The 22,578-nt window shown below is 60.6% G+C and overlaps 3 protein-coding genes across 3 annotated transcripts; 2 read left to right on the forward strand and 1 right to left on the reverse strand.

Annotated features, from left to right (window-relative positions):
• Nucleotides 1–22: 22 nt before the first annotated feature.
• TMEM238 (transmembrane protein 238) lies at nucleotides 23–1,562 on the reverse strand. The gene is made up of 2 exons (XM_054009836.1): nucleotides 1,071–1,562; nucleotides 23–331 (listed from the first exon to the last, which is right to left on the reverse strand). The coding sequence occupies exon 1, from the start codon at nucleotides 1,442–1,444 to the stop codon at nucleotides 1,073–1,075; it is 372 nt and encodes a 123-aa protein (XP_053865811.1). The 5' UTR covers nucleotides 1,445–1,562; the 3' UTR covers nucleotides 23–331; nucleotides 1,071–1,072.
• On the forward strand, nucleotides 1,443–15,627 carry LOC128826322 (mucin-19-like). Its single transcript, XM_054009570.1, has 11 exons — nucleotides 1,443–1,466; nucleotides 7,368–7,562; nucleotides 7,802–7,989; nucleotides 8,368–8,602; nucleotides 8,873–9,039; nucleotides 9,675–9,724; nucleotides 9,840–9,928; nucleotides 10,421–12,216; nucleotides 12,780–12,829; nucleotides 13,451–13,539; nucleotides 13,987–15,627. Exons 1-11 carry the CDS (start codon nucleotides 1,443–1,445, stop codon nucleotides 15,625–15,627), a joined length of 4,524 nt encoding a protein of 1,507 aa, XP_053865545.1.
• A 5,837-nt stretch (nucleotides 15,628–21,464) lies between these two features.
• On the forward strand, nucleotides 21,465–22,313 carry LOC128826651 (cytochrome c oxidase subunit 6B2). The gene is made up of 3 exons (XM_054010052.1): nucleotides 21,465–21,659; nucleotides 21,849–21,949; nucleotides 22,260–22,313. Exons 1-3 carry the CDS (start codon nucleotides 21,524–21,526, stop codon nucleotides 22,311–22,313), a joined length of 291 nt encoding a protein of 96 aa, XP_053866027.1. The 5' UTR covers nucleotides 21,465–21,523.
• The last annotated feature ends 265 nt before the right edge of the window (nucleotides 22,314–22,578 follow it).

Consider the following 22,578-nt stretch of genomic DNA (forward strand, 5'->3'; position numbering starts at 1 on the left):
CAAGGAAGCACAGAGCAGTGGGCCTGAGACACAAAAGTGTTTTAAATACAAATGACACTTCCATGCGACAGACGCCTCTTCGCTGGGTCAGGGGAGACAGCACCCAGCCTCCAAGCTCTGCCGTCCCAGCACCGGGCAAGGGGTCCCCGGATACTCAGCCCCCGTGCTCTACCCCAGAGGAGCCACATCTCTGTCCCTCTGGCCTGGGGCCGGTTCATCTGTCTCGTAGCCCCGTGGGTGCTCCCTGAATCAGCGAGGGGGTGGGGGGTGCTGGTCCCAGACGGATCCCCGATCCGACTCGCCCCCTCCAGGGCTCTGTCCCAAAAAGCATCTGGAAGAGACGGACAGTCAGTCATAAGCTACAGGGGGGGGGCTCTGAGTTGGGGGGGATAATTGTATCAGGGGGCCCTGCCAATGCCCCCCACCCATCAGAATGGCCCATCCAGATGTTTCACACCCCTTGGTTAAGCTGTCCTCCCCTGCACCCCCAGAACAGCACCCTAAGCCCAGTGACCTGACTCCCCGCCCCCCTTTCCACACTGGGGCCTGGGGTCCCCCTTCCCCCCCTCAACACCAGCCTCCCCCCCTCACTGCACCAGGGCCCAGTTCCCAGCCACAGTCATAAAATTTGATGAAGATGATTGGGGGGGGGGAGGCATGGGGGGAACGTGGCACTGGGGTGGGGGTTGTGCTGGGGGGGAGGGGAGGTTGGGGTTCCCTCTCAGCCCTTTCCCAGGGGGGCAGGGTTTGGGGAGAAGGACAATGTGGGCAGGGTCAGGGGTGGACAGGGTTTGGAGGGACCCGAGGGGCGGGGTTTGGGGGCATGGCTTGGGGGGCACGGGGAGAGGGCAGCAGGGACAAGGTTTGGGGGCAGGAATTGGGGGACACACAAGGCAGGGCTGGTGGGCAGGGTTTGGGGGCACATGGGGCAGGGCAGCAGGGACAGAGATTGGGGGTAGGGTTTGGGGGGCACACGGGGCAGGGCTTGGGGGCCACAGGGGGCAGGGCAGCAGGGACAGGGTTTGGGGGGCACAGGGAGCAGGGTTTGGGGGCACAGGGAGCAGGGTTACCTCTAGATCGTCTCCCGGGGCGGGGGCCCCTGGCTCCCCCGGACGGGGCCCAGGGCCAGCGGGCCGGGCTGGCGCCGGGACCAGCGGCGGGAGATCTTGCGGGCGAGGCGGGCCAGGGTGCCCCCCTTGGCAGCGTAGTCCCGCCCCAGCTCGTCGGGCGCCAGCTCCAGGTTGCCCGTGTACCAGAGCACCCAGCCCAGCAGGCTCAGGAAGACCAGCACCGCCCCCGAGTAGATCAGCAGGTCCCCGAAGTCCTGGCCCCGCACCCGCAGCCGGGCGAAGATGCCCGTCAGCAGCGCCCCCATGCCCGCCCCGTCCAGCAGCAGCGCCAGGCCCAGCGCCAGGCGGCACCGGCCCAGCCCCCCCGAGGCCATGGCGGGGGGCAGGTCCCGAGGGGTGCGGGGGGGGGGGGGCGGCAGAGACCCAGCAGGGATCCGGGCTGGCGCTGGGCAGGGAGGCGGCAGCCAGGTGCACTGAGAACCGGCCCGGCTGGTGGTGGTGGTGGGGGGGGGGGAGGGGGGGGGCAGGGCGGGACCCAGCAGGTATCGCTCCCTACCCGGGTTAACCCTTCCCTGCCCTCCACAGGCCAACGGGCGCGGCTGGGATGGTCACGCCTAGTTGGGGAGAGAACCCAGGCTTCCTGGCGCCCAGCCCTCCCCCCACTTCTAACCACCAGATGCCGCTCCCCTCCCAGAGCCAGGGAGAGAACCCAGGAGTCCTGGCTCCCTCCTTCTAACCATTAACCCCCACTCCCCTCCCAAAGCTGGGCAGAGAACCCAGGCGTCCTGGCTCCCAACCCCCACACACAATGGTGGGCGGGGCCTGGCTCGAGGTCACTCAGATTCGCTCTACCTGCTGAGATCAAAGGAGACGCTGCCTACCCCCTAAGCCCCGCCCCCAGGTGTGCGCTATCCAATCAGCTGTGCCGCACGCCCCCCTCTTCCTGCTCACCTTTACCTGTCCGACCAATGAGAGCCCAGACGGTGGGGAAGGCGTGGTGGAGGTTGCTTTAACCCATTCAGAACGGGTACCGGCCGCTGAATGTTATCAACCCAGCATGGGTGAAACCTCCCCAGAGATAACCCTGAGTCCCTGGCTGGCCCCCCAGACCCCATTCCCTTCCCAGAGTTGGGGAAAGAACCCAGGAGTCCTGGCTCCCAGCCCCCCTGCTCTAACCACTAGACCCCACTCCCCTCCCAGAGCTGGGGAGAGAACCCAGGAGTCCTGGCTCCCAGCCCCCCTGCTCTAACCACTAGACCCCACTCTCCTCCCAGAGCTGGGGAGAGAACCCAGGAGTCCTGGCTCCCAGTCCCCCCTGCTCTAACCACTAGACCCCACTCCCCTCCCAGAACAGGGAAAGAACCCAGGAGTCCTAGCTCCCAGCCCCCCCTCCGCTCTAACCACTAGACCCCCACTTCCCTCCCAGAGCTGGGGAGAGAACTCAGGAGTCCTGGCTCCCAGTCCCCCCTGCTCTAACCACTAGACCCCACTCCCCTCCCAGAGCTGGGGAGAGAACTCAGGAGTCCTGGCTCCCAGTCCCCCCTGCTCTAACCACTAGACTCCACTCCCCTCCCAGAGAACCCAGGCGTCCTGGCTCCCAGCCCAGAGAGAGGGCTAGCCCTGTTTTTCTGGACACTAACTTGGGCTGTGGGACACTCCACCAGATGGAATTCCCTGCCCATCCAGGCTGGTCACGTAGCCTCTCTGGGCCTCAGTTTCCCCATCCCTGCAATGGGTAGAGCAGCCCTGCCCTGCCTTGCGGGTGATGGTGGGTAAACAGCCTGCAGCTTGTCAGGCACCCAGAGGCCATGGTGATGGGGGCTGGAGGAAGCCCTGGGGCGGGGAGGGGCCTGCTGATATCACAATGCCAGGCCCCAGGTCAGAGGTTCCGGGCTGGCCCAGAGCAGCATGGGGCAGTGATGCTGCCTTGCCAACAGGGGGCACTGATGCTGGGAGCACCCTGTGCTGGGGCCATGGGCCCCTGGGCACTGGCAGTCATGGACCCCTGCTGCTGCCGTGACGTGCCCCACGATCTCGGCCTCCTGAGACCCCCAACTCCGACAAGCCAAGCCTGACCCAGCTAGCTGGCCATGCTGATGCATCCACCAGGTGGGCTGAGGATGGGGCCTGGCGTGTAAGGGGGGCAGGACTCCTGGGTTCTCTCCCCGGCTCTGGGACGGGAGTGGGGTCTAGTGGTTAGAGCAGGGGGGCTGGGAGCCAGGACTCCTGGGTTCTCTCCCCGGCTCTGGGACAGGAGTGGGGTCTAGTGGTTAGAGCAGGGGGGCTGGGAGCCAGGACTCCTGGGTTCTCTCTCCAGCTCTGGGACGGGAGTGGGGTCTAGTGGTTAGAGCGGGGGGGCTGGGAGCCAGGACTCCTGGGTTCTCTCCCCGGCTCTGGGACAGGAGCAGGTAAGAACCCCTTGATAATCCTTCATGTAGGAACAAATGACACGGCTAGGTTCTCGTTAGAGAGAATCAAGGGAGATTATGCCAGGCTGGGGAAGACACTCAAGGAGATAGAGGCTCAGATTATCTTTAGTGGGATTCTGCCCGTTCCGAGGGAAGGGCAGCAAAGGGCTGATAGGATTGTGAGAATAAATAGTTGGCTAAGAGAGTGGTGCTATAAGGAGGGCTTTGGGATGTATGGCCACTGGGAGGCTTTCGGGGACAGACACCTGTTCTCGCGGGATGGGCTTCACCTGAGTAGGGAAGGAAATAGACTTCTGGGAGGGAGGCTGGCTCATCTTATCAAAAGAGCTTTAAACTAGGAAGTTTGGGGAGAAGGTTGGGAGATGCACAGTTAATCTCCACGCCAGATTCCAGTATGGAAAAGGTGAGTAAAATGAGAGGAGAAATAGCCGGGGAGATGAGATTGGACATAGGAGGGACGGGGGACGGACGCAAGGAGGCCCGCAACATACAGTGCTACTAATGGGAGACAGGCTAAACGACATACATTAGGGTGTTTATACACCAATGCCAGAAGCCTAGGTAATAAAATGGAGGAATTGGAGCTCTTGGTCCAAGAGCTGAAACCGGATATCGTAGGAATAACAGAAACGTGGTGGAATGACGGTCACGACTGGAACACAGGTATGGAGGGGTATGCGCTGTTTAGGAAAGACTGGAACAAAGGTAAAGGTGGGGGGGTGGCATTGTATGTCAATAGTGAGATAAGCTGTAAAGAAATAATAGTGGATGGATTAGATAACACAGAGTCCATCTGGGCAATACTCACACTGGGTAATAGGACTACTAGAGCCTCTCCGGGGATAGTGCTTGGAGTGTGCTATAGACCGCCGGGATCGACCCAGGATATGGATAAGGAACTATTTAATGTGTTTAGAGAAGTAATTACTAACAGAAACTGTGTAATTATGGGGGACTTTAACTTCCCGGATATAGATTGGGGAACAAACGCTAGTAGCAATAACAGGGCTCAGATGTTCCTAGATGTGCTTGCGGATCAATTCCTCCATCAAGTGGTAACTGAACCGACGAGGGGGGAGGCCATTTTAGATTTGATTCTGGTAAGTAGTGAGGACCTTGTTGAGGAAGTGGTAGTAGGGGACAATTTGGGCTCCAGTGATCATGAGCTAATTCGGTTTAAACTAAATGGAAAGAGTACCAGAATTAAGTCAAAGACTAGGGTTTATAATTTTAAAAAGGCCAATTTTAACAAATTAAGGGGACTGGTAAGGGAAGTGGATTGGGCAAACATATTAATGGATCTAAAGGCAGAAGAAGCCTGGGATTACTTCAAGTTAAAGATGCATGAGCTGTCAGAGGCCTGTATCCCCAAAAAGGGAAAAAGATTACTAAGCAAGAGATTTAGACCGAGCTGGATGAGCGACCGACTCAAAGGGGCGATTAGGAAAAAACAGAAAGCGTACAAAGAGTGGAAGAGGGGAGGGATCAGTAAGGAAATGTACCTAAGTGAAGTCAGAGAATGTAGAGATAGAGTGAGAAAGGCCAAAGGCCGTGTAGAGTTGGACCTAGCGAGGGGAATTAAAAGCAATAGTAAGAGGTTTTACAGCCACATAAATAGGAAGAAAGCAAAGAAAGAAGAAGTGGGACCGCTGAAGACTATTGCCGGAGAGGAGATTAAAGACAATCTAGGCATGGCGCAATATCTCCATGAATATTTTGCATCGGTGTTTAATGAGGCCAATGAAGGTATTAGGGATACTAGCACCACTACAGAGGGGCATTCAGGATGGGGGATTACCGTATCCAAGGTAGAAACAAAACTTGAATGCCTTAATGGGGCTAAGTCGGGAGGACCGGACGATCTTCATCCGAGAATATTGAAGGAATTGGCACGGGAAATAGCAGGCCCATTAGCGATAATATTTAATGAATCTGTAAACTCGGGGGTGGTCCCGTTAGACTGGAGAATAGCTAATGTGGTTCCTATTTTCAAGAAAGGGAAAAAAAGTGATCCGGGTAACTACAGGCCTGTTAGTCTAACATCTGTAGTGTGCAAGGTGTTAGAGAAAATTCTGAAAGAGAAACTAGTTGAGGACCTTGAAGTTAATGGCAAATGCGATAAATTACAACATGGTTTTACGAAGGGCAGATCGTGCCAAACGAATCTGATCTCCTTCTTTGAGAAAGTAACGGATTTATTAGATAAGGGAAATGCGGTGGACCTAATATACCTGGATTTCAGTAAAGCGTTTGATACTGTACCCCATGAGGAATTATTGGTTAAACTGAAAAACATGGGGATCGATATGAAAATCCAGAGGTGGATAAGGAATTGGTTAATGGGGAGAATGCAGCGGGTCGTATTAAAGGGTGAACTGTCAGGTTGGAGGGAGGTTACTAGTGGAGTGCCTCAAGGTTCGGTTTTGGGACCCATTTTATTTAATCTATTTATAACTGACCTCGGAACCGATTGCAGGAGTGGGCTGATAAAGTTTGCGGATGATACGAAGGTGGGAGGCGTTGTAAATTCGGAGGAGGACAGGGATATCCTGCAGGGAGACTTGAATGAGCTTGTGAATTGGAGTGTCAGAAATAGGATGAAATTTAATAGTAAAAAGTGTAAGGTGATGCATTTAGGGATGACTAATAACAATTTTAGTTACAAGCTGGGGACGCATTGGTTAGAAGTAACGGAAGAGGAGAAGGACCTAGGGGTCCTTGTAGACCGCAGGATGACTATGAGTCGACAATGCGACGTGGCGGTGAAAAAAGCCAATGCTGTCTTGGGATGCATTAGGCGAGGTATATCTAGTAGGGATAAGGAGGTCCTGCTTCCGTTGTACAAGGCGCTGGTGAGACCTCATTTGGAGTACTGTGTGCAGTTCTGGTCTCCCATGTTTAAAAAAGATGAACTCAAACTGGAACGGGTACAGAGAAGGGCCACTAGGATGATCAGAGGAATGGAAAACCTGTCGTATGAAAGGAGACTAGAGGAGCTTGGGTTGTTTAGTCTGACAAAGCGAAGGCTGAGGGGGGATATGATTGCTATCTTTAAATATATTAGAGGGATAAATACAAGGGAGGGAGAAGAATTATTCCAGCTTAGTACTAATGTGGATACGAGAACGAATGGATATAAACTGGCCGTGGGGAAGTTCAGGCTTGAAATTAGACGAAGGTTTCTGACCGTCAGAGGGGTGAAATATTGGAACGGCCTTCCGAGGGAAACGGTGGGGGCGACGGACCTGTCTGGTTTTAAGATTAAGTTAGATAAATTTATGGAGGGAATGGTTTAATGGTAAAACATAGTAGTCAAGGAAAGCCAAGCAATGGTAGGTAAATAGTATAATGGCTGACAGGGGTCAGGCTGGAGACTCTTGCCTATATGCTCGGGGACTTAATGATCGCCACATTTGGGGTCGGGAAGGAATTTTCCTCCAGGGTAGATTGGCTGAGCCTCTGGAGGTTTTTCGCCTTCCTCCGCAGCATGGGGCAGGGATCACTAGCAGGAGGGTCTCTGCCAATTGAAGTCACTAAAACACAGGATTGGGGACTTCAACAGCAGAGTCCAGGGAAGGGGTAGGGACGGTTTTATGGCCTGCAGCATGCAGGGGGTCAGACCAGATGATCATAATGGTCCCTTCTGACCTTAAAGTCTATGAGTCTATGAGTCTATGAGGAGTGGGGTCTAGTGGTTAGAGCAGGGGGGCTGGGAGCCAGGACTCCTGGGTTCTCTCCCCGGCTCTGGGACAGGAGTGGGGTCTAGTGGTTAGAGCAGGGGGGCTGGGAGCCAGGACTCCTGGGTTCTCTCCCCAGCTCTGGGACGGGACTGGGGTCTAGTGGTTAGAGCAGGGGGGCTGGGAGCCAGGACTCCTGGGTTCTCCTCTCGCTGACTTCCCCCCTAGGCATCGTGCGGAGGAGTCCGCACCCCTTCCCCGAATGCATCAGCGACTTCGCCTTCGCCGGCTGGATCCCGGTCATCGGGGAGCTGCAGAAGCTGCTGGGGCGGGGGGAGTACAACCCCTTGTGCCCCGCCCCCCTCTTTGAGAGCAACTTCCTGCAGGTGAGTGCTGCCCCCTGCTGGTGGGGGGATCGGGGCAGCTCCAGGGCGCCCTCTCTAGGCTGCTCCTTGCCCCCTCCCTGCACCTTGGCTGGGCTCCGGCAGGCCCAGGGCCAAGGCCTCTCCCTGGCGGGGCCGGAAGCCGCGGGTTCTAGTCCTGCTGCCTGGGGAGAGGGGTGTGTGATCCAGTGGGGGCTGGTGCCTGGGACCCCCCACTAAGCCTCCCCTGCCCCGTCTTGCAGGTGACCAAGCGGGGCGAGCTGGTGGATCTGCACAACCGCGCCAGCCTGGTGACCCTGGGCATCGCCGCCACCAGCCCCGCCCTGCTCCTGCCCGACGTCATGATCATCGCCCGCCCCACGGAGAGGCCCCAGGGGGAGCCGTTGTGCTCCAGGGGGGCTCACGTCCGGCCGGGGCTGGAGCTGACCCGGTGAGTGCCAGCAGGGGGCGCCCTTCGCAGCAGTCAGGGCTCAATGCCCCAGGTGGCACTAGGGGGCGCCCTGCTGCAGCCAGGCCAATGTAAGCTGGGAGCCGGGCCTGGTCTGTGAGTCAAGGGCAGGAAAAACTCTGTGTTCTGCTAATGGCAGCTGCATGAACAGCCCTGGCGCCCCACCCCAGAGGTGGCTGCATCTCAGTGCTGTGTGAACAGATCCCAGGCCTCCCTGCTCTAACCACTAGACCCCATTCCCCTCCCAGAGCCAGGGAAACACCCCAGGAATCCTGGCTCCCAGCCCCCCCCAACCACTAGGCCCCCCTCCTCGAATAGGGCTGGAACCCAGGCGTCCGGCTGACCCCCCGACCCCGGCAGGCTGATCCCACTGGAGCTGGTGAGCCTCTACCTGCATGACCTGGGGGAGCAGCGGCTGAAGTTGCGCCTGGCCACGGGGCGTGTCTACTACCTGCAGCTCTGTGCCCCCCGGGGGGAGGAGCGCCCGCTCTTCGCCCGCTGGCTACGCCTCATCTACCTGCTGAGGGCCCCCTCGGACAGCTGGGCCAGCATCCCCTCCTGGCACACCGCCGACCTGCGCGGGCACAGCGCCAAGGTCAGCTGGGGGCAACGTGGAGTCGTCAGGCCCATGGCGGGCGTGGGGTGTATGGGCTGGGGGGGGCAGGGGGCGGGGAGGATGTTGGCACCAGGGGGACCCGGCTGGGCAACGTGGGGGGTGAGGAGCATGGGGTCAGTGGCTGCGGAGTGGACAGGAGGGAGCGCTGTGTGGGGAGTGCAGGGCAACATATGGGGCACAGGGTGGGGGGCACATCCTGTTCTGCTGGGCCAACCCCATCTCTCCATCCCTGCTCCCCCATCTCTCCAGCCGCCCCCCAGCCGGCGGCTGTGGCCCATCCAGGAGGAGGAGGAGCCCAGGGTCCTGAAACCCCGACTTGGGGAGCCCCCAAGCAGCAGGAGCCGGACCCCCAGCCAGGGGCAGCCGAGCGGGAGGCAGAGCCCGGACATCCCCACCAGGGGGCAGCAACCCTCCACGTAGGTACCGCTGGGTCAGCCGGAGACTGTGGGGTGGGGGGGCTGGGAGCCAGGACTCCTGGGTTCTCTCCCCAGCTCTGGGAGGGGACTGGGGTCTAGTGGTTAGATCAGGTGGGTGGGAGCCAGGACTCCTGGGTTCTCTCCCCAGCTCTGGGAGGGGAGTGGGGGCTAGTGGTTAGAGCAGGGGGGGCTGGGAGCCAGGACTCCTGGGTTCTCTCTGCAGCTCTGGGAGGGGAGTGGGGGCTAGTGGTTAGAGCAGGGGGGGCTGGGAGCCAGGACTCTTGGGTTCTCTCCCCAGCTCTGGGAGGGGAGTGGGGGCTAGTGGTTAGATCAGGTGGGTGGGAGCCAGGACTCCTGGGTTCTCTCCCCAGCTCTGGGAGGGGAACAGGGCCCCGTGGTTAGAGCAGGGAGGTCTTTCCAGCCGATAGCTCCCCTATGTCTCTCTTGAGCCCGCAGTGCAGGGAAGCATGGATGGGCAGGGGCTGGGACGCGGAGGAAGATCAGGGAGGGTTTGGGGAGACCCTGTACGTGGGCTCTTAGATCTGTGGAGGATCCCAGCCAGCCGGGGGGCCTGCCCCTGCCATCCCTCCTCCCACACAGACCGGGCGGTTCTGATCCGGGCTCTCTCTCTGCAGGCAGAGCGTAGGGGGACAGGGGTCCGGACGCCCCACATCACCCAGCATAGGTAGGTACTGCATGGGCTGGTACCGGAATCAGGGCACCCCCACAGCGCCCCCTGCTGGCAGAGATGGGGCTGGGGCAGCCGGGATCCAGCCCCTCACTCCCCTCCTGTCTCCCAGCAGCCCCAGTGAGATGTTCCCCCAGCACCATGCAACTCCTTGATGGTCTTTCCCGCTCCCGGGCGGAGGTCGCCAGCCCCTGGAAGCAGGTGAGGGCTGATGGGCGGCGGTGGCAACCTAAGGGGCTGAGGGGGGCTGTGCCTTGGGCAGAGGACCCTTGTCTCCCGGGAATGGGGGGTGCTGGGAAAGGGTGTTTCCCCTAACACTAGTCCAGAGGGGTTCCCCGTCTGCCCTGCTCTTCACGGGGCCTAGGGGGCGCTGCTGAGCATGGAGTGATGCAGTCGCTGTCTGTGGGACAGGTGTCAGTGCAGTCTAGTGTTTAGAGCGGGGTGGGGGCTGGAATCCAGGACGCCTGGGTTCTCTCCCTGACTCTGGGAGGGAGGGCAGTCTGGTGGTTAGAGCGGGGCGGGGCTGGAATCCAGGACGTCTGGGTTCTCTCCCTAACTCTGGGAGGGGAGGAGGGTCTGGTGCTTAGAGCGGGGCGGGGCTGGAATCCAGGACGCCTGGGTTCTCTCCCTGACTCTGGGAGGGGAGGAGGGTCTCGTGGTTAGAGCTGCCATTACCCCAGGATCCCTCCACAGCAGGTCCCAGTGTCCGGGGAGCCGAGCGCAGAAAGGAACCGTGGCCAGCTGAGCCTGGCCATCCCCTCTGGTTCCCAGAGCCCGGCAGGAACCCCGAGCCAGCCTGGATCTAGTGCCAGGTCTAGAGCCACCACGGCTCCCGGCTCCCCCGAGCGATCTAGAGCCTCCGTGGGCGTGGGGCGCTCAGCGGTGGGCACCGCCTCCGTGGGCGTGGGGCGCTCGGTGGTGGCCACAGCATCGGCAGCAGCGGGTCCCTCCAGGCCGGCCAGCGCCCAGCCCTCACGGATGGGCGGAGAGATGGAGCCGGGCGGGAGATCCAGGGAGCCCAGCACGGAGAGGAGCCGAGCCCAGCTGGGCCTTGCCAGCCCCTCCACGGAGCAGGGCAGGTCCCGTTCCCGGAGCCAGCATGGATCTAGTGCGGCATCCAGAGCCGCCACGGCTCCCGGCTCCCCCGAGCGCTCCAGAGCCTCCGTGGGTGTGGGGCGCTCGGCAGTGGGCACCGCCTCCGTGGGCGTGGGGCGCTCGGCGGTAGCCACAGCATCGGCAGCAGCGGGTCCCTCCAGGCCGGCCAGCACCCAGCCCTCAGGGATGGGCGGAGAGATGGAGCCGGGCGGGAGATCCAGGGAGCCCAGCACGGAGAGGAGCCGAGCCCAGCTGGGCCTCGCCAGCCCCTCCATGGAGCAGGGCAGGTCCCGTTCCCGGAGCCAGCGTGGATCTAGTGCGGCATCCGGAGCCGCGGCGGCTCCCAGCTCCCCCGAGCGATCTAGAGCCTCTGTGGGCGTGGGGCGCTCAGCGGTGGGCACCGTCTCCATGGGCGTGGGGCGCTCAGCAGTGGGCACCACCTCCGTGGGCGTGGAGCGCTCAGCAGTGGGCACGGCCTCCATGGGCGTGGGGCGCTCGGCAGTGGGCACCGCCTCCGTGGGCGTGGGGCGCTCGGCAGTGGGCACCACCTCCGTGGGCGTGGAGCGCTCAGCAGTGGGCACTGCCTCCGTGGGCATGGGGCGCTCGGCGGTAGCCACAGCATCGGTAGCAGCGGGTCCCTCCAAGCCGGCCAGCACCCAGCCCTCAGGGATGGGCGAAGAGATGGAGCCGAGCAGGAGATCCAGGGAGCCCAGCACGGAGAGGAGCCGAGCCCAGCTGGGCCTCGCCAGCCCCTCCACGGAGCAGGGCAAGTCCCGTTCCCAGAGCCAGCGTGGATCTAGTGCGGCATCCAGAGCCACCGCGGCTCCCAGCTCCCCCGAGCGATCTAGAGCCTCCGTGGGCGTGGGGCGCTCGGCAGTGGGCACCGCCTCCGTGGGCGTGGGGCGCTCCCTACCGTCCACTGCTTCGGTGGCAGCGGGTCCTTCCAGGCTGGCCAGCGCCCAGCCCTCGGGGAGATCCGGGGAGAGGAGCCGAGCCCAGGTGGGCCATGCCAGCCCCTCCATGGAGCAGGCCGGGTCCCGTTCCCAGAGCCAGCGTGGATCTAGTACGGCGCCTGGGCCAACGGGAGCCACCATGACCCCCAGCTCCCATGAGCGGCCCAGTGGCTCCAGGGCTCCCAGCTTTCCAGAGCCAGCCAGCTCGCCCATGACTGCTGCTGCACCTCCGGAGAGATCTCAACTCTCCGGGGGTGTGGGGCCTTCGGAGGGGGCCACGGTGGCCCTGACCGTGGGCCCCTCTGGGCAGAGGAGCCGGAGCAGGTCCCGGTTGGGTCAAGCCAAGAGACAGGGAACGAGGTCCAGGGCGACAGTTGGAGAAAGCGACAAAGGCAAAGCCCGGTCCAGCGCCAACAGCACCGGCCACAAGAAGCCATCCAGGTAAGTGGGGAATCGGTTAAACACATAACCAGCCTCCAGGCCCCACCCCAGAGGGGCCGCATCTCAGGGCTGGATGAGGGCTCCCAGTATGACCAGCCCCGGTGCCCCATTCCAGAGGGGTCGCATCCTAGCACTGGGTGTGGGGTCCCCGTATGAGCAGCCCCTGTGCCCTGCCCCAGAGGGGCCATGTCTCAGCGTGTGTGTGTGTGTGTGTGTGTGTGTGTGTGTGTGTGTGTGTCCCTGTCGCCCCCTGCTGGAGAGGAAGAGTCCCTCTCCGTGTGTATGCGTGAGTGCAAGCAAACTATCTGCCCTCTGCTGGCTGCGGTCGGATTTCTCTGACACCGTATCCTATGCACCGTACTGCTCCCGACTGAGGGGGATTCTCTATTCACCTAAAGGGCAGGGGCTGGAGCTTTACAAATGGGAGGCAGTGGCCCGTACCCCACTGTCGCTGAGCAGGACGTGGGAGGGGGATGGTACCGTCACCCCTATCCGAGGCCCTAACGTGACTATCCCAGGATATTCGGGTCACCGGAAACTGAACTGTGATTCTTCCTCCACAGGGAGCAGAGATTGGAGTCGAAGGGGAAGTTGAAATCGGCCCTGAGTTCAGGTATGGCGGTAATTCTCCTTCCCACAGCCAGGGAAGTTCCCACCCCCTACCCCACCGCACTCCTCGCTGGGGAGGGGCACCTTGGGGAGACGGAACCAGGGCCAGCTCTAGGCACCAGCGCTCCAAGCATGTGCTTGGGGTGGCACTTTCCAAGGGGTGGCACTCCGGCTCCTTTTTTTTTGCTTGGGGCGCAAAAAGCCGGGAGCCAGCCCTGAGCAGAGGTGAGCTGCGGCGGTGGGGGATGCGGGGAGGGCCGCAGGAAGTAACCCTGGGGGGGCCGAAGGAACCGCTCCCCCCGCCCCAGCTCACCTCCGCTCCACTGCCGCCTGCTCCCCCGAGCCTGCTGCCGCTCCGCTTCTCCCCCGTCCCTCCCAGGCTTTCCTGGGACGGAGGGGTAGGAGGGGAAATGTGGTGTGCCCAGGGGAGGAGGTGGGGCTGGGGATTTGGGGAAGGGGTTGGAATGGACGGGGGAAGGGGCGGAGTTTGGGGGGGCCACGGGAAAATTTTTTTGCTTGGGGCCGCAAAAAACTTGGAGCCGCCCCTGGCCGGAACTCCCTCACCCCGTGCCCCACAGTACCCCGTGTGGCTGCCCCGGGTCTCATCACTCTGTCACCCCCTCAGCCAGGCACAGGAGTAGCCTCACCTTCGTGACCATCTACAGCGCCCTGTCGAACTCGCTGGACAAGCTGACGGGCGGGAAGCTGAGACAGGTACGGGGGGCCGGGGGGGCCGGGCGGCAACGGGCGGGGGGCGGGGGGCGAGGACGGGTGGGGGAACGTAGGGACTCACTTGGGTGGGGGCTCAGCCAGGCGAATCACACGTGGGATCCAGCCCCCTCCCATTCGGCCTCCCTCAGTGTGACGAGTTTGCCGGCCCTTGGTCCCCGGGGCTGAGCCCCCGTCCCCAGGCACCACCCAGCTCCCCTGGGGAAGGGCCAGGCAGGCCACGGAGCCTGAGCCCACATCTGCCTCCGGCGTAGGGCCCCCAGGGCATGGGGACGGTATGTGCTGGGGGAGGGGGGCTGGCACCATTCCCATCCCCCATAATCCCCTGCACCGCTCGTGCCCTGAGCTCCCCCACGCCCCCCCCCGGCACCCTCTGCCCTGAGCCCCCCAGCCCCGAGCCCTGTCTGATTCTCTGTGCCCTCCTCCCCAAAGAGAAGAAGCCAGGAAGATGCCAAGACGCAGTTGTCTTCTAAGCCCTCCAAGCGGGTCACCATCTCGGGCGTGGTGGAGCTGTCGGGCCAGGGCAGCCAGGAGACCAGCTCCGTGGCACCCTCAGCTATGGAGAGCAGCGGGGAGCAGGGCCCGGCTGGCTCCGGGGCGGCTCCACAGCGGGAGAGCGGCCCATTGCCCAAGGCGCAGTCTGGGGGATCTAGAGCCGTCACAGCTCCCAGCTCGCCCGAGCGATCCAGAGCCTCCGTGGGCGTGGGGCGCTCGGCGGTGGCCACGGCCTCCGTGGGCGTGGGGCGCTCGGCAGTAGCCACGGCGTCGGTGGCAGCGGGTCCCTCCAGGCTGGGCAGTGCCCAGCCCTCAGGGATGGGCAGAGAGATGGAGCCAGGCGGGAGATCCAGGGAGCCGAGCGTGGAGAGGAGCCGAGCCCAAGTGGGCCTCCCCAGCCCCTCCACGGAGCAGGGCAGGTCCCGTTCCCGGAGCCCCACGGGGACGCTGAGCCAGCCAGGGTCTAGCGCCGTGTCCAGAGATTCTGGAGCAGCTGGGCCTTCAGAGCGATCCAGAGTCTCGGTGGCTGCCGGCCCTTCGGAGATGGCCACGGTGTCGGTGGCCGTGGGTCCGTCCGAGCTGGGGCCGCGGAGCAGTGCCCAGCCCTCGGGGAGGGACCAGCTGAGCCTGCCAGGCAGGGGATCTAGAGAGCGCAGCAAGGCGGGGAGCCAGAGTGGAAGTCGAATCAGCTCCCCGAGCGCCATGAGGGAGGCTGGGACCCCCTGCGCCGTGGCTGCTCTGGGCATGGAAGGCGATGATGTATCTAGAGAGACATCCAAGAAGTCCAGAGCCTCTGTGGCTCCAGGTTCTGCTGAGAAATCCAGAGCGTCGGTGGCTCCAGGTTCTGCTGAGAAATCCAGAGCGTCGGTGGCTCCAGGTTCTGCTGAGAAATCCAGAGCCTCTGTGGCTCCAGGTTCTGCTGAGAAATCCAGAGCGTCGGTGGCTCCAGGTTCTGCTGAGAAATCCAGAGCGTCGGTGGCTCCAGGTTCTGCTGAGAAATCCAGAGCCTCTGTGGCTCCAGGTTCTGCTGAGAAATCCAGAGCCTCTGTGGCTCCAGGTTCTGCTGAGAAATCCAGAGCATCGGTGGCCGCTGGCCCATCAGAGAAATCCAGAGCATCCGTGGCCGCCGGCCCTTCACAGCTGGCTACGGTGTCGGTGGCCGTGGGACAGTCCGAGCCAGGGTCTCTCAGCAGCGCCAGGACCCCGAGGACAGATGCTCAGAGAGCTCCCCGCGCGGGGAAAAGTCGGCTCAGCTCCCCGTGCTCCGGGGCTCCTCTGGGGACAAAGGCCGGCGACACATCCCCGGGCAGAGCCTCCCTGGGGAGATCCGGGGAGCAGAGCCGAAGCCAGGCCAGGGAGGAAGGAGGGGCCCGTTCCCAGAGCCCCTCGAGCCAGGCGCCCCATGCGAGAGCTGCAGTCTCCAAGGGCCAGGGGCCCAGCAGCACCCGGCCCTCGCAGCTGGACAGACAGGGGGAGCTGGGCTGGGGATCCAGCAGACCCAGCACCACGAGGAGCCGGAGCAAAGGTCGGCAGGAAGACAAGCGGGACCCCCCTGTGGGGCACCCCGCCAGCAGGTAGGCGGGGCTGGAGCGCGTCACGTCAGCTGTGCGTGTTCAGCAGAGGCCGCTTCCGCAGGACTCCTGGGTTCTGCCCCCGGCTCTGGGAGGGGAGTGGGGACATTGGGAATCAGGACTCCTGGGTTCTGTCCTCGGTCTGAGACTGACTTTCTGTGACCCCGGGTCAAGCCTCGTGCCTCAGTTTCCCCCACTACACTGTAGGGCTGTGTTTCCTCCCCGCTGGGCTGTATAGGGGAGCACTGCGCTCCCTGAGGGCCTGGGGAGGAGGCTGCAGAGGGACAGGGGCCCAGGAGACCCTAGAGATCCTGACTGGATGCTCTCTCCTCTCTCTAGGACAGGCAGCCGTGTTTCCTGGGGGCTCAACGGTCGCCCCCATTCCTCCTACCCACTGCTCTTGAGACTCAAGACTTCCTAAGCTTAGCTCAGGTCTGGGCCGTTGCCAGGAGCTTCTCTCATCAGTCCAGGAGGGGAGTGGGGTCTAGTGGTTAGAGCAGGGAGAGCTGGGAGCCAGGACTCCTGGGTTCTCTCCCCGGCTCTGGGAGGGGCGGGGTCTAGTGATTAGAGCAGGGTAGGGTTGAGGGAGGGGGCAGGACTCCTGGGTTCCATACCCAGCTCAGGCTGGCCGGACCAGCCTTCCATTCCATGAAACATGGGGGCGTTTTGAGATTTGCTTCCCTTGCGATGCTGAACAGAGACGAGGCCTGTTGAATGCGTTCCCTGGCCAGCCGGGACCTGGGGGCGCTCTCCTGGCGTGGCCACCTGCCCGCCACCAGGGCACAGCCCTGCCATGTGATGCCTCTGCTCTGCCCCATTTGGGTGAGGGACCTGAACCAGGGCGTGGCAGTGGCCGGGGGCTACCCAGGGCTGTGATGGACCCCCTTGCCCTGAGTGCTGTGTGGAGGGGGGGTCTGCTCCCCAACTCCACAGGAAAAGCAAGCCCCCCCCCGACCCATGCAGGGCAGCCCTACAGGCACACCCCAACCCTCACATGTCCTCCTGCAGCCTCTAGGCCCTGGGGACCCCGGTATACCAGCCCCCCTCCGCTCCCCGCGCTGCATTAACCCCCAGCATTTGGCCCCACGTCTCGTGAGCCCCAATCCACGCAGGTTTTGCAGCGCTAGACTCAAGCAGTCTCGGCCCTCCCGCCCCAGTCCTGCCAGCCTGCCTGGGACCCCCCATTCATGAGACAGGCCCGCGAAGGATCCTGGTGGCGCATCTCCACCAGCTCAAACTCCTGCGTCTGGCCTGGGTCATCTGCCGGGCTAGACAATTGCAGCAGAGCCATTCGGGCCCCGGGTTCTGGGACCTTCCCCCTCACGGCCGGTTTTTTTTCTTCTTTGTGTTTTCAGGTCAATTCCCTTCCCCTTGCTGTGCATTTCAGCAGTTTCTGGCAAAAATATTCTTTTCAGCCAATATTTTGTTTTTTGCCAACTGTTGGTCAACATTAGTTTCAATTTTCAGCCATTGTTTTAGGGTTTTTAGGCCAATTTTTGTTTGTTTTCCAATTTTTGGTTATCCCCCCTCCCCAATTTTCAGCCTTTTTTTTCTTCTTTGGACATTTTTTTGTTTGTTTCTTGACAATTTTTGGTCAAAATTAGGGCTGTTGATTAATCACAGTTAACTCACGCGATTAACTCCAAAAAATGAATCATGATTAAAAATATTAATCACAGTTTTAATCACACTGTTAAACAATAGAATACCAATTGAAATGTATTAACTATTTTTGGATATTTTTCTACATTTTCAAATATATTTATTTCAATTACAACCCAGACTACAAAGTGCACAGTGCTCATTTTATATTCTTATTTTTATTACACATATTTCCACTGTAAAAATGCTAAACAAAAATAGTATTTTTCAATTCACCTTATAAAAGTACGTGCCAGATATGCTAAATGTTCATATGCCCCTTCATGCTTCGGCCACCATTCCAGAGGACAAGCTTCCGTGCTGATGATGCTTGTTAAAAAAATAATGCGTTAATTAAATGTTGACTGAAATCCTTGGGGGAGAATCGTATATCCCTTGCATTCTGCCATATATTTCATGTTATAGCAGTCTCGGATGATAACCCAGCACATGTTGTTCATTTTAAGAACACTTTCGCTACAGATTTGACAAAACGCAAAGAAGGTACCAATGTGAGATTTCTAAAGCTAGCTACACACTTAACCCAAGGTTTAAGAATCTGAAGTGCCATCCAAAATCTGAGAGGAACAAGGTGGAGCATGCTTTCAGAAGTCTTAAAAGAGCAACACTCCGATGTGGAAACTACAGAATCCGAACCACCGAAAAAGAAAATCAGCCTTCTGCTGGTGGCATCTGACTCAGATGGTGAAAATGAACATGCGTCGGGCCGCTCTGCTTTGGATCGTTCTCGAGCAGAACCCGTCATCAGCATGGCCGTATGTTCTCTGGAATGGTGGTTGAAGCATGAAGGGGCCTACGAACATTTAGCATATCTGGCACATAAATATCTTGCGACACTGGCTACAACAGTGCCACGCGAACGCCTGTTCTCGCTTTCTGGTGCAATGTAAACAAGAAGCGGGCAGCATGATCTCCTGCAAATGTAAAGAAACTTGTCTGTCTGAGCGATTGGCTGAACAAGAAGTAGGACTGAGTGGACTTGTAGGCTTGAAAGTTTTACATTGTTTTATTTTTGATTGCAGTTATTTTTTTGTGCATAATTCTACATTTGTAAGTTCAACTGTCATGGTAAAGAGATTGCACTACAGTACTTGTATGAGATGAATTGAAAAATACTATTTTGTTTGTTTTTTACTATGCAAATATTTGTAATAAAAGTAAAATAAAAAGTGAGCACTGTACACTTTGTGTTTTGTGTTGTCATTGAAATCAATATATTTGAAAATATAGAAAACATCCAAAAATACATCAATAAATGGTATTCTATTATTGGTTAACAGTGCGATTAATTGCGATTAATTTTTTTAATCGCTTGACAGCCCTAGTCAAAATTTGTTTAATTTTTCAGCCATTTCATGGGGAGGGTGGATGGTTGGACAATTTTTATAGCCCGAATTTGGTCGATTATTTTCAACTAACCGTTTTTTTAGCCCATTTGTTTTGCCGCTGTTTGTATTATCTGGCAATTTTTTTCATGATTTTCCAGTTTCCTGGGTGATTTTTTTTTTAGCCAATGTCAAAATTTAGATGGAAATGGAAAACCATTGGGCAGGTTGTGATTTGCTATGGAAACTCCGCCCCATATTCCGATCAACTCTAATGAGGGAGTTCTGCTTAATAGCTTCTCTTGACTTGCCTTTCTGCGGAGCGGGGCAGTTGGGGGGATATTTACTCTTGTGCAGAATCACGTGTTTCAATCGTGGCATCGGGGCCGGGACGGTCCCAGCTGATCATGGCGTGGGCGTTTGTCTCCACAGAGGCAGCAGTGAGCAGGCTGCAGACAGAATGAAATCCCAGTAGAGGCCAGGTAAGGGCTGGCAGAGCTCCATCTCTGTGCACTTGGATGTTAGCCACATCCAAATCTTCACCCCTATTCTGCGTGTTATGGTGGCGCATCAACACGCTGAGATCAGGGCCCGGTTGTGCCAGGTGCTGTACAGACATAGAGCAATCCCCGCGCCCCACAGTGTCCCCTGCTGTGGGGTGCAGTAGCTGGCAGTACATTCTCTGCCCTACATGACCACAGTTTCTCTTCCCGCAGGCTGGACGCAGCCAGAGCTGGAGGAGAGGATTCGTTGCTGGGCCTGGGGAGTCTCTCAGGGACAGGACGGCTGGAGGGCCCAGGCCAGGGGATCGGGACGGGGAGCAGCTAGGACGGTCCCCAGCGGCCGGCCGGCCAGGGGCACGGGGCAGCGAGTGTCATGGCTTTCCCGGCTTTGCCTATTAAACTTTGCAGTGAACGTTGGGTCTGGGTTGTGTGTGCAACTGTCCCTCCTCCGTGGCTGCCAGTGACCACCAAGGCTCAGGGCTGGATCCCTGCCCTAGGGTGGGGCGGGGGCCTGGGCTGCAGGGAGGGGGCTGAGTGGGGCGGGGTTGGAGGAGGTGTCAGGGGACGCTGAGGGGGGGACTGTGGAGGGGGCATTCAGGACGGTGATGGGGGAGCAGTGTGTGTGTGGGGGGATCGGGGGGCACGTTCAAGGGGGTGAGGAGAGCAGCGTAGGACGGTTCTGGGTGGGCGTACGGGATGGTGTGGGGAGCAGAGTGGGGGGCACTGTCTCCAGGGGGATGGAGTGAGCAGTGTGGGAGGGGTCTGTGGGGGGGCGTATGTGATGGTGGATGGAGCAGAGTGGGGGGGACTGGCTCCGGGAGGGGGCATTCAGGGGGATGGAGTGAGCAGCGTGGGAGGGTTCTGGGGGGGCTGTACAGGATGGTGGGGAGAACAGAGTGGAGGGGACTGGCTCGGGGGGGCATTCAGGGGGGTGGGGAGAGCAGCGTGGGAGGGGTCTGTGGGGGGCGTATGGGATGGTGGGGGGAGCAGAGTGGGGGGGGACTGGTTCCGGGGGGGGCATTCAGGAGGGTGGGGAGAGCAGCGTGGGAGGGTTCTGGGGGGGTTTATGGGAGGGTGGGGGAGTAGAGTGGGGAGTGGGCTTCATGGGGGGGACAATAGGGGGGACAGGCTCGGGGGATGGGCATTCTAGGGGGGTGGGTGGGATCAGGACCATGGAACCCCGCGCTCTTATTGGCTGAAAGGCCTCCCCCCCCCCCCGACACACACACATTTCTAGAAGATTCCATGGCAGTTGCTCCTAACTGACATGCGGTGGGGAGGGGCCAGGCCCCGCCCTTTGCTCCCATTGGCCAGAGCCTTCCACGGCAGGGAATGTTCCAGCCAATAGGAACTCAGGGGGCACTAAGTCCCCTGTCCCCTCAGAGTCTCTGGGGAGCAGTCACACTGTATGGGGGGGGGCGAAGGGAGCACAGGCTGGGGGGGGCGGTCGGGGAGGGAAACTGGCAGCGGGGGGGTGAGGGGAGCACAGGCTGGGGGGGGCGGTCGGGGAGGGAAACTGGCAGCGGGGGGTGAGGGGAGCATAGGCTGGGGGGGCGGTCGGGGAGGGAAACTGGCAGCGGGGGGGTGAGGGGAGCACAGGCTGGGGGGGGCGGTCGGGGAGGGAAACTGGCAGCGGGGGGTGAGGGGAGCATAGGCTGGGGGGGCGGTCGGGGAGGGAAACTGGCAGTGGGGGGGGTGAGGGGAGCACAGGCTGCGGGGGGGTCGGGGAGGGATCCTGGCTGCTGGGAGTTTGGGGAGGGATCCTGCAGTGGGGGGGTGGCGAGGGGAGCGCAGGCTGGGGAGGGGTCAGGGAGGGATCCTGGCTGCTGGGAGTTTGGGGGGGATCCCTGCAGTGGGGGGGCAGTGAGGGGAGCGCAGGCTGGGGGGGGAGTGCAGACCAGGGACTACTCATGGGGGGATCCTGACAGCCGGGGGAGTCGGGGAGGGATCCAGCAGTGGGGGGCCGCAGGCTGGGGGAGGGTCGGGGCCAGATCCCATCAGCACTCCTGGGGGCCAGAGGGAAAGGTCACCCCCCATTTTATTCTTTCTCCCTTTAGAAACCCAAAGCAACTGAATTTACTAGCTTGGGGCATTGGGGGTGAGACACAGGTGAGCCCGAGCACTGGGAGGGGAGTGGGGGCCAGCGGTCAGAGCGGAGGGGCTGGGAGCCAGGACTCCTGGGTTCTCTCCCTGGCTCTGGGAGGGGAATGGGATCTAGTGGTTAGAGCAGAGGGGCTGGGAGCCAGGACTCCTGGGTTCTCTCCCTGGCTCTGGGCGGGAAATGGGGTCTGGTGGCCCAGCACGGGGCTGGCACCAGGACTCCTGGGTTCTAGCCCAGCTCTGAGAGGGGAGTGAGGCCCAGCAGTTAGAGCAGTCCAGCCTCTCCACTTTCACCTGCCTACTTTTTTCAAGAATGCAGAGCTCCCATGGAGCCGGCGGGGGGGACAAGGGCGTCCCTGAGGAGTCCCGGGGGTATTACCGCACGGCCCCCTTCGACCCCCGCTTCCCCAACACAAACCAGACCCGCAACTGCTACCAGAACTACCTGGGTGAGTGGCAGAGGGCCCTCGGGGGGGAGAGGGGGACTAGGAGCCAGGACTCCTGGGTTCTCCCCCTGGCTCTGGGAGGAGAGTGGGGTAGTTGTGGGGAGGGATTGGCTATGAGGGGCAGGGTGGTGAGGTTGGCTCACTGGCGCCTCCTTGTGGTGGCAGAGGGTAACGCGTGCTGTCTCCCTGCAGACTATTACCGCTGCCTGAAGACACTGGGGGCGAAGGGAAAGGACACCAGGCCATGCCAGTGGTACTACCGGGTCTACAAGTCCCTGTGCCCCATCTCCTGGGTATGTGGGGTGCCAGGACCCCAGGGGTGCCCCCCACTCTGCACTCAGTGGGAGAGGAGGGGAAAAGGTCCCATGCCCTATCCTCCACCCTCTTGAGCCAGTCAGTCCCCTGCCCTGGGGCTGGATGGGAGCCGGTACCCCCAGGGGAAAGACCCCCTGCCCCATTCTCTGCCCCTTGCTGGGAGGGGGGCTGGGCCCTGCTCTGTGGGGGGGCCCTGCTGCCCCCTGCTGGGAGGGCTAGGCCCTGCTCTGTGTGGAGCTGCCCATCTGGGTGTGGCCCCCACCCCTAACCCCGTTTCCCTTCTGCCAGGTGAAGCGCTGGGATGAGCAGCGGGACGACGGCTCCTTCGCTGGCAGGATCTAGGCACAGCTGCAGCTGGGGGTGCTGGGGGGGAGGCAGACCCCCCAGGCCCCGCCCTGTGGCGAGGCCCTGCCCACTCCAGCACATCCCGTGGCGACTGACCTCGCTGGCTCCTCACAGACCCACAATAAACCCGCTTCTTGCATAATTTGGCTCTGGAGTCCAAGTGTCTTAGTCCCCATAGCGCTCCCTCTGAGGAGATTCCCCGCGAGCCTGGAGGCTGGGTTTGGGGAGCCCCAGGCGCTGAGCCCAGAAAGCCCTAGTGGGG

The sequence above is a fragment of the Malaclemys terrapin genome, chromosome 20 (genome assembly GCF_027887155.1).
Source record: "Malaclemys terrapin pileata isolate rMalTer1 chromosome 20, rMalTer1.hap1, whole genome shotgun sequence".
Classification (NCBI taxonomy): domain Eukaryota; kingdom Metazoa; phylum Chordata; order Testudines; family Emydidae; genus Malaclemys; species Malaclemys terrapin.

What these genes read in the sequence shown, in the direction of transcription:
- LOC128826651 (XM_054010052.1), top strand. Translation starts at nt 21,524, where the DNA reads ATGCAGAGCTCCCATGGAGCCGGCGGGGGGGACAAGGGCGTCCCTGAG. An exon ending in CTGCTACCAGAACTACCTGG is followed by an intron (nt 21,660 to 21,848) that starts GTGAGTGGCAGA and finishes GTCTCCCTGCAG; the next exon opens with ACTATTACCGCTGCCTGAAG. An exon ending in CCCTGTGCCCCATCTCCTGG is followed by an intron (nt 21,950 to 22,259) that starts GTATGTGGGGTG and finishes CCCTTCTGCCAG; the next exon opens with GTGAAGCGCTGGGATGAGCA.
- LOC128826322 (XM_054009570.1), top strand. Translation starts at nt 1,443, where the DNA reads ATGGCGGGGGGCAGGTCCCGAGGG. An exon ending in AGGGGGCAGCAACCCTCCAC is followed by an intron (nt 9,040 to 9,674) that starts GTAGGTACCGCT and finishes CTCTCTCTGCAG; the next exon opens with GCAGAGCGTAGGGGGACAGG. An exon ending in TCGCCAGCCCCTGGAAGCAG is followed by an intron (nt 9,929 to 10,420) that starts GTGAGGGCTGAT and finishes ATCCCTCCACAG; the next exon opens with CAGGTCCCAGTGTCCGGGGA.
- TMEM238 (XM_054009836.1), bottom strand. Translation starts at nt 1,444, where the DNA reads ATGGCCTCGGGGGGGCTGGGCCGGTGCCGCCTGGCGCTGGGCCTGGCG.